Here is a 10410-nt window from a genome sequence, read left to right on the forward strand (position 1 = left end):
CACTTTTTGGGATCGAACAGAGATTCAGCTCAGTCGCCCATCCACAAGGGAATGGGGCAATCGAAGCAGCAAACAAAATAATCTTTCAAGGAATAAAGAAGAGGATAGGTGAAGCTAAGTGAAGATGGTCCGGAGAGCTACCTTAGATCTTGTGGGCTTATCGAACGACCCCTAGGTCTTCAACAGGGGAAACTCTTTTCAGGATGGCTTACGGAACAGAAGCCCTAATTCCAGTCGAAGTTGGCCTGGAGTCGTACAGAACCGAGGCCTATAATGTGGAGGCCAATAACTTCGGACTGAGGGCGAATGTAAATCTTCTAGAATAGTAAAGAGAGGCTGCCCACCAGAGGAACATGAAATATCTGCTATAGACAGCCCAACACTATGACTCCAACATCAAGAAGAGGTCGTTCGGAGTAGGAGACCTAGTCCTGAGAGAGCTGGTTGCATCCATGCTAGCAAAACAAGGGAAGTTTCAGCCGAATTGGGAAGGGCCGTACAAAGTGATTGAAGTTGTTCGTCCAGGAACATACAAACTAGAAACACTAACCGGAGAAGCAATAAAAAATACTTGGCACGCCAGTCGTCTTCAGTAATTTTATCAGTAAGAAATTTTCTTTAATGTCAATTTGTACTTCTCTTTGAGTTTTATATGAAAAGTGTAAAGGTTTAATGATGAATAAAAAAACACTTCTTTGTCACATATCTCTTTTGATAATTACAAACTGAGTGGCCGAAGTAGTATTATCTAGGGGCGATCCCGAAGAAGATAAACCCTTCGGCCAACACGTTTGGTTGTGAAAAAAAGGTGAATGGATAAAAATCTAGGGGAAATTACACGAAAGTCAAACATCCTTCACTCCACAACTATTATCCAATTTGTAATGAACACGCGACAAAGACGAATGAAGAATCTCTAGGGGAAATCCTGAAGATAAGACTTTCTCCTTCGTCCTTCCCTTATAGTTCACAAAAAATGATATTGAAGAAGGCTGAAAAAAACCTTGTCTAGGGGCAATCCCGATGAAGACGGGAACCTTCGTCCTCCGATCATGCATAAATTTTTACAAAGGGCGATAAAGGTATGTTCTAAGGGCGATCCAAAGAAGACCAGTCCTTCCTCTTCTTGGCTTAATAATTCTATTTTTACAAGTATCAATGTTGACCGAAGGAACGGAGGAACGCTGGTCAAGGGGAAATCTGAAGACGACCACAATCCTTGTCCTTTCGCTTAGCAAAAGCCCTTCGTAGTGTTAACAGCCCGACGTTCTCTTCGAACTTAACCCTCAGCCTTTAACAATTGGGGCCGAATAAGGACATAAGAAGTAGCAAGGCCATGAGTAAAAATCCTAAAAATCGTTGAGGCAACAGATTAAGCTGAAGATGCAATAACAAAATTAAAAAAAATAAACAATGCTGACGAAAGATGAAATATGCATTAAAATATAAAAGCCCGAAGGCTAGTTAAATTACAAAATCTTGAAGGCAGGAGTACCGATTACAAAAAATAAATTTACAAGTCAAAAATATGAACATATGCGGAATAGCTGCAAGAGTTGGGTATGAATGGCCATGGAAACACTAACAGCAAACTTCACAACAAGATCATATTCAGTCATATCAAGCACCTCAGAGCTAAGGCTTAAGACTGAGGGTCCTCATCCGAGAGCTCTTCGTCTTCGCTGGAGGAGACGGGAGGGGCTTCAACCGCTGGCTGGCCGATGGGATCCTCCAGGCTATCGTCCAACAACTGCTTATAATCCCAGTTAAGGCCATGTGCCTTCTCCAGGACATAATCAGCACTGAACTGGAAGCAGCGCTCCTCCGTCCTGTTCATCTGTTTCTTCGACTTTCGCAGCTCCTTTCGGGACTTCTTCAGCTGAACATTTCGGTGGCTGATCCTCGTGTTCGCCCTAGCGAGGTCCTCCTCCAGCCTTGTCTTTTCGGTCTTCAACACCTTGGGCTGACCGGCCAGTGCCTTGTTCTGGGTCTTCACCCTTTCGAGTTCCTCCTCGGCCTCCGTGGCCCTCCTCTCCAACCCCTTCACCTCGGTCATCCGAGTCTCCATGTCCCTAACTGTGTCCTCCATGGCCGCAGCCCAAGGAGCATCCTGCAAAAAATACACAAGGAAAACGTGTCAAATAAAAGAAAAAAAACCAACATAAGGATAAAGATGAATAAATGTAAACTTGACTACGTACCAGGGACATAAATGACAGAAGCTCAATACAAGCTTCGGTCGGAGAGACCGATGCAAAGGCATGAAGGTCGGTAGGGAGCTGAAGGCCGTGGCACAGGTCCGAGGCCACCTCCTTTGTTGACTGCCTAGCCGGATAGACAGTATGGTCGGACGTTAGAATGCCCCACCCAAGGAGGTACGTCTGAACGATCCCATCTCGACTTCGGGTCCTCTTGGAAGGGGCCCCTTCTCCCATAAACTCTGGCTCATCCCCACCGCCGCCTTCCGAAGCAAGTGGGACTTGGAGAAGCGGAGAAACCCTTTCAGCCTGTGACCTCTCCTCTGTCTCCTCGGAGGGATTGGGAATAACCTTCTTCGCAGCGGCCCTCTCCTTCGCTGCCTCCTCCGCAGCTCTTTTTTCGGCCACCCTGGCCTTCTTCCTCTCAATCAGGGCTTCCCTAGAAGACACTGAAAAACGATTTACAAAAGAAAAGTCAGTCTCAACATATGCTATAGTATACTAAATAAAGAAGACAGAAGCAATGAGATGACATACAAATGAAGGAAATCAACTATGTTAAAGATAAAATTATGATAAAATTACAAGGAAAAAGAAATAGACAAAGGAAGAGTTTGTTACCCCCACCCCATAAACTCAGAAGCCAGTCCCTATCCCGAAACTCCTCGGGACCGAGCTTGCTCACATTAACATCTACCAAAGCTGCATAATTATCCTTTTCTTCGTCTGTCAGATTCGACATGATAAGTAACGAAGCATTCGCATAGCGCCAGACCGATATCTCGGCCAGCTTAGGCCCACTCACGAAGCACCAGTGAGTATGGGTGGTCTTGTTACTGGAATTGGTGGCCGTCCAATCCGCTCGGCCAGCCCGACGAGCGGTGGTGTAGAAACCCGGGCTCTTCGGATTCTTCCGGAAATCATAATGATACCAGAATAGCCGAGTGTCGGGTTAAATTCCGGCGTGAAGGCACCTATTCTGGAAACAATTGATGTGGATGAACCCGTTGGGGTCCATCTGTCCCAAGGCGATCCCCATCTGGCTGAAGAGATGCCTCAGAATCTTCAAAACTAGTACTCTGAAGCCACATTTAAACGTCGCTTCCGAAACCCCGACTGCGCAGTCGCCATATCCCTTCGGCACTCCTGGAGTGTCATAAATTCGTTCGTTCTCCTTGGCAGCATAAAGCCAGAATAAGCCCCGGGGAACAAAGAAGTCAGAATACATCTGGCTCACTCGCTCTTTCGACAGCTCCGATCGGTTATTCGCTTCCGGATAGTTCGCCACGAAACCGTAAAGAGCTCGACCTGTCCTCTCTGGGCGGATAGAAGATGTCCCAGCCAGAGTGTTTGCCCTCGGGACAGAAGTCTCGACCGAAGGATTCGCTCGGTCCATGTCCCTGTATTCGGAAACAGAGAGACATTAGTCCATGTACTCGGATTAAACCAAAAAGCAAAATAAAAAGGACGAAGGGCCGAGTACATGTCCAAGAATCGAGCGAACAAAGAAAGTGCCTGGAGTCGGCTCCCAAAGGATGTTCTAACAGACATGTTTCCCAAAGGAAGTTCTTGATCCCAGAAACCCTTCGCCTGCCATCTTTAAACTCCAGACAAAATACCTATACCCTGGGTCGGCTCCTGAAGGATGTTCTACAGCCAAGAACCCCACGAAGAGAGTTCTTGACTAAAGAACACTTCGCATGCCATCTTTAAACCCGTTGGGCACCCCTAAACAAACAAAACCCCAGAAAACTCCTATTAACTACCTAAAAAACAACCCCAAAACACATACAAAGCCCATGAAAGAACCTCAGGACTTACATGCAAAAACAACAAAACTGCTAAACTTGCATGGAAGTGTAAAATGCACGGAAAGGAAAAAGGAGACTTACTGATTTGAAGGTGTTGTTGGATTGATATGGGATGATTAGGAAATGTTGAGTTGTTGTTGCTCGTGATTGTCAAACTTGAAAGGAATTGCTGTTGCTTGTGCTTAGTTGCCGGAAAATGATAAAAAGTATGCTAAGTGTATTATGATCCTTTATATAGGCGCCCAAAAATGAGTTTGGGAGCCAAAAGGGGCGACGTTTGGGACACTTTGAAATTGACGTCCTAGATTGAAACAGTTGAGATTCAGGCTGAGATTGAGCCATGAAACAACGTGCCAACAGCTGTCACATTAATGCACCCACAAACTTCCACAAACTTGCCACGTGAACGAACGAAGATCGAGGCAAAACTTGAACAGTCGCCCTAGGGTTTCTTCGCCCTAATATAGGCCAAAACTGATGTCCGACCGAAGGTCCAGCCGAAAGACAGGGACATGTTGGCTATGGGCCAAATACGGCCCACTGAACGAAGGCCCATCTGACAATTATGCTACTGGGTCGAAGGATCACCAGGCCCGTGAGGTGATGGCCCATGAAGTGCCCCATGCCGAGGCCCACTTCGCCTCCCGACTGTTGGAAATAGGGTGCCTCCTTTTCACTCTTCCATTAACAATAAGTAATGTAAGAATATTAATGGAAAATTGGGTATAAAACCCCTGGGAAATAAGAAATAAGGATATTCTCATTCTCTCGAACACTCTACTTTTCTTGTATTTACCAACTTTACAACCAGGTTCTTATTCTCACACTGGAGGTGAATCGGGAAACAATCCCTCGCATTTTCTTCTCTTTCAGGTCACAGCCGAAGGCAGTTTTACGGAGGCCGAAACTTATTCATTCATCCGAAGGAATCTAGGTAACATATAGTTAATCATAATTCATATGTTCTGATGTTAATTTTATTGAATTGAATTTCTGTTGGGAGTAATTGAATGTGGTTCTGGTAATCTCAGGGATATGCGGCAGGAGATGTGGAAGCGGATAAAGCGGCAGCACTACATCCATATTAGCTGACATGCTACGAAACAGATCTGTATTTCATACCTAAAATATAACATATGCATGCATTTCAAACACCAATGCATTATGGAACAACATATATGTCTTGGTTCATTGTCCTCTGCAAACTAAATGCTACCATGGATGTTAGCGTGATCATCGATATACGCCCTTATAACTAGTCTGGATAAAATCGATCAGATGTATGCAATACTTTCGTTATGTCTTGGTTTATATGGTTGTTCTTTTTACTCTTCGTTAAAAAAAACGATTTCTTTCTTCTGAAAGTACTACTTTAAACATTTAATGTTTGAATTTTACTAATACTCTAGTACAACTGGAGTTGAAGCATCATCCTTGAATCTTAGTGACACTTACTAAAAGAAACTTTGTAACTATACTGGTATTGTGACCTTGTGCTTTGTCGCGTACGTGGCTGAGTAGTTTAGTCATTTCAGTAATGTCGTAAGGAAAGCATGGACCAAATCCAACTCTGTCGTGTGTGTAGTTTCCTCTGTGCTGATTTCTTTGATAAACTATTGTAGAAGATGATGATAAAGTTTTGTGGCAGGAACAAGAATGAATCTATCCTCCAGACAGACTAACTGAGCCTACATCACTCTGTGCTGGGTGGTCTGTCCCTGGACTACATTCAAGCATCCTGCCCATATTATGTTCTATATGTATTGAAACACTCAATAAATTGCTCTTGTCAAGGATTAAAACAATGCAAGATAAAAAAGAATACAGGATATTACTGCATTGTTCCTATGATGTGGGGGGACAATAGCCTCTACTTGGAGAAATCAGTCTATTTTATCTTCCAACTCTTAGTAATCAATCTCGAATTAGTTTATGTTTTCCAGTAATTTTTGAACACTAGCCTCATATTAACAACTGAAGGTGAATTTACAGTGATTAATGTTAGTATATATTATGAAGATCTAGTTTGGATTTTTGTCCAAGGCCTTAAAATTATAAATAAACTAGTTACTCAACATTATATCAGAGCTCTAGTCGGCATAAATGTAACTTTTACTGTATAACAATGCTGCTACAACACCAAGACTCGAGTCATAGACTGTTGCTTTACTTTATCCTCTTCATTCACAAACAGGAGAAGTTTTGGTCAATGCGTGTGTATACTGTTGGTAGCAACTTTAGGTGGCTTGAAAATAATGGGGGTATGATAGGTCATATTCCAAATGAAAATACAAGCGTGATTAGTTAATTTGAAGATACATTATTATATGCAATAGTGGCAAATAATTATATCTTGTGATGATATTTGCATCAAAGAATAAGCTTTAGAATAAGGAGTAACAGTTTAGGCCGAACAATTTGCCACTAGGAAGCAACTAGTTAGAGCATCCAGTGAATATAGACCCATCAAGTGGAACAAGTACAGAGATTTCATTCAAGTTTTTTTTTTTAATTCTATCCCCCGTGCGTGATTAAGATAGTTTTAGCTCAAGCTATGCAACTAGAGGGACTTCTTAGATTATTCCCTTTTCAGTGTTTCCTTTACCTTTACCATTAACGTTTAGTATGGGTGATATATTGGTATCGGTAGATTAAGAGATCATCGATAAAATATTTATATTTGCAGTATGGGAGGTATATCGGTACTAGTAGATCAAACCATAACCGATAACTTATTTCTTCCTATTTTCTGAACATTATTTTAATCCGATTTGTTTCGCCAATTTTATTTAGCTACATAGATAATTTATATTTTTATGAACTAAAAGTTAAATAGGTAAATTTATGTAACTTAAATCATTTAAAATTTAAATTACTAACAGAATCCCTACATAAGTGGACTTCCCCTTTACTAAAATCTTAATTCAGAAATGTCAGCCCTGTCCCTGTGTAAATAAACCTCTAAAAAAACTAGATAGACACAAATACAGCAAGACAGGAAACAGCAGAACTGCAGAAGAAATTTCAAAAAACCAGTTTTTTTTTTAATATACTAGTTTTATAGAAAATTACATTTGTTAATCTGACACCAATGTTAAAGATTTGTCAAATCACCTATTTGTTTTCCTTATCCATTCTGATGACACCTCTTTAATAATCTGATCAAACTGTCACTATCAAATCTAAATGGGCTGTTCGTACAGCTAAGCCCTGAGAAGAGACAGGCTAGGTTCATGGTATCATCATAACACACGTTTGCTGCTTTATTGTCTTGAGAGACAATTGTTGGTTAGATTTTGCCCATGCTCATTTTGTTTCTTTCTTTCTAACTTTCTCTAGTTTTTTGTTACATATTAATGGTGTCAGACTTCTCTAGTGCTGCTGGTTGGTATATTGTATCTGGCATTGCGGGTTTGGAGCTTGGACCATAATCTTGATTTAATAAATTTATCGTTTGCGACTTCTTTTTAGTGATGTATATATAGTTGTGGGGTTTGTATATGATCTGTACCTTGGCTGCTTTTTTCGTATATGTTCAACTAGTTGTGTATTGATTAAAAAGACAATTATGGTTAAACCATGCTGGAAACTATCAAACGAGGGGGCTGGAGATTCCAATGGCCGGACTGATGGATTGATGTGGCATAAGGATTTAGGAACCCATGTTAGCGGAGAGTTTTCAATGGCAGTTATTCAGGCTAATAATCTGCTGGAGGATCATAGCCAACTTGAATCTGGACCCCTTAGTGCACTACAGTCAGGACCTTTGGGGACATTCATTGGGGTCTATGATGGACATGGAGGGCCAGAGGCAGCACGGTTTGTGAATGATAATCTCTTCCTGAATCTCAAGAGTATGTTCTTGTTTGTATAGTCCCTCTTTTTGCTTTATTACTATGATTATGATCTTGGATTATGTTCACTTGTGTTTATAAACTTAGTACTCAGCTGTTGGAGCTTAAGCAACTTTATTGCTAGTTTGGTGTTAGTAGTTCTTTATTGCGATACATAGGTAGCTACCATTGTTACTTTATCCAGCCCGTCTCTTGAAAAATTACGTTGTGTAGAGCACAAAGGGTACTCATAACTGCTTTTGATATACACTTGAGAGTGTAATTTATATTTTGACATAGTACCTCTCTCAACATATTGTTTTTTCTCTTTTGAAATGTTAATTGACTTATGGAGTTAGTCATGCCCTGTATCTTAAAACAATTAAATCAACGTGTTGTACTAGTAGTTAAGAAATCGCGTAGTCCACCTTTTCCATCGTTCGGTTATACCAAGTGCCATGGTTATTATTCTACTCTCTTTCTTTTCAGTTGTATGATAGAATGTCAACATTAACTTGAACTTGAATTATAAGAAGTGCTACTTCTAATGTAACTATGCATGTCATGCATTATACACTATCAATCAACTATTCCCAAATCCGTCATCAAGATTTTTATTCTTGGAAATATATATATGAAGTAACTAAAGATGGTGGATCATCTCTGAAAGTATCTGTTCTATATTGCAGATATTGCTTCTGAACATCAAGAGGTATCTGCAAGTGTTATTAAAAAAGCCTATATAGCCACGGAAGAGGATTTTTTATCTTCTGTAAGGGAGCAATGGCGTAGTAAACCACAGATTGCTTCAGTTGGGACATGCTGTTTGGCTGGTATTGTATGCAATGGGCATTTATATATAGCCAATGCTGGTGACTCTCGAGTGGTATTAGGGAGAGCTGAGAAGGCTGTCAGAGGTGTGACAGCAGTACAGTTATCAACAGAGCACAATGCAAACATAGAATCTGTTAGAGATGAGTTAAGGTCATTGCATCCTGACGATTCACAAATTGTGGTTCTAAAACATAAAGTTTGGCGTGTGAAGGGTATCATTCAGGTATATTCTTTACTTCACGTTCCTAAATTTATGGCATATCAATAAAAAAAGGTTCTCTTTGTTTTACAACCAAGGGGGTAGGAGAATTTATCCAAACATTGTAATCTTTTTGTTTAAGCTAGGGTGTTCAATAGACTAAGTAATTAACTTATTCGAAATGTAGCTGATGTCGGGTTTTGCCAGTGGTCCAGCATTTAACACCTAAACCAATGTCAATTGTTATTGCTGTACGTGAAGCACTCTTTCTAATTATTAAGCACACACATTTTACTCTTTGTTTTAATGTTTTGTTATCAGATATCAAGATCCATTGGAGATGCCTATCTGAAGAAGTCAGAATTCAACAGGGAGCCCCTACTGCCTAAATTTAGACTACCTGCGCCTTTTGAAAAGCCAATTCTTAATGCAGAGCCATCAATATTTATACACAAACTTAACTCCAAGGATCAGTTTCTCATATTTGCGTCAGATGGTTTGTGGGAGCAACTTAGTAACCAGGAGGTTGTTAATATTGTACACAATCACCCCCGAAATGTAAGTTGTCAGTGCTTACTAACATTCTAATATCCACAGAATTAAGTAGTCTGCATCCAGAACTCAATTAAATTGTAGAAAAAGCTCCGGAAGACATCATGATCTAAAATATATTTACCTAAATGTTATTGGTAATTTTAGTCATGTAGTAGTCTCCAATGACATGCATAATGTAGTTCTCAATTTGATGAGGAGAGTTTTTGACTGAGACTTCTCGTTTTTCTCTGCAGGGAATTGCTAGGAGACTTGTTAAGGCTGCACTAAGAGTAGCTGCAAGTAAGAGAGAAATGAGATACTCTGACCTAAAGAAGATTGATAGAGGAGTGAGGAGACATTTTCACGATGACATTACAGTCATTGTTGTATTTCTGGATCCTCCTATGATGAAGAGGATATCATCTCGTGGTACTACATGTTCGATCAAAGCAGGTAATGGAGTTACTGGTCCTATTAAATCGTAGTCAACAGCATACCTTAGTTTTCTATCCTCATTTCTGGTATGAATACAAAGGAAGAAAAGGATAGAATCAGAGAGCGTCAGTACTGATTCATTTCAATGTAAGGGGGTTTGGAATGATCAACAGATGTAGTGGCAGGTGATTTCATGCAGCCCTCATATTGTGTCCTCTTAATTCGTGCCTTCTCTAAATTCATTTATAATTCTTTTTATTAAGATTCAACACACCGTCCCAGAATTTACAGTGAGGATTGGATTTGTAATATAATAAGTATTTTCCTATATTTGGTCCCAGTGACATTTGAATTACATAATTTCTGCATCTGGACTATTTATCAAAAAACTTTACGTAGATTTTATGTTCTTGCACAAAGACCTGAGTTTTTCGAAGTATTGTTTGCCACTTGATGAAGGTTTTTGCATCACATTCAATATTTAGAAGGTGAACTGTTTAATATCAGCTGGGGCCTATTTCAGATTGTTGTACAAAAGTTATTTGATTAATTTTTTTTGTTTCTTT

At 40.3% G+C, this 10410-nt stretch overlaps 2 protein-coding genes across 3 annotated transcripts; both read left to right on the forward strand.

Annotated features, from left to right (window-relative positions):
- The first annotated feature begins 203 nt into the window (after nucleotides 1-203).
- Nucleotides 204-596, forward strand: LOC141719370 (uncharacterized). The gene is made up of 2 exons (XM_074521743.1): nucleotides 204-308; nucleotides 372-596. The coding sequence occupies exons 1-2, from the start codon at nucleotides 204-206 to the stop codon at nucleotides 594-596; spliced, it is 330 nt and encodes a 109-aa protein (XP_074377844.1).
- A 6353-nt stretch (nucleotides 597-6949) lies between these two features.
- Nucleotides 6950-10236, forward strand: LOC141720628 (putative protein phosphatase 2C 38). 2 transcript variants are annotated; one of them, XM_074523143.1, is made up of 5 exons: nucleotides 6950-7245; nucleotides 7376-7863; nucleotides 8532-8899; nucleotides 9197-9433; nucleotides 9664-10236. In XM_074523143.1, the coding sequence occupies exons 2-5, from the start codon at nucleotides 7578-7580 to the stop codon at nucleotides 9892-9894; spliced, it is 1122 nt and encodes a 373-aa protein (XP_074379244.1). In that variant the 5' UTR covers nucleotides 6950-7245; nucleotides 7376-7577; the 3' UTR covers nucleotides 9895-10236. The 2 variants fall into 2 exon arrangements, with proteins under 2 accessions (XP_074379244.1, XP_074379243.1); XM_074523142.1 differs by having other exon boundaries at nucleotides 6950-7863.
- Nucleotides 10237-10410: the final 174 nt, after the last annotated feature.

The sequence above is a fragment of the Apium graveolens genome, chromosome 4 (genome assembly GCF_009905375.1).
Source record: "Apium graveolens cultivar Ventura chromosome 4, ASM990537v1, whole genome shotgun sequence".
Lineage (NCBI taxonomy): Eukaryota > Viridiplantae > Streptophyta > Magnoliopsida > Apiales > Apiaceae > Apium > Apium graveolens.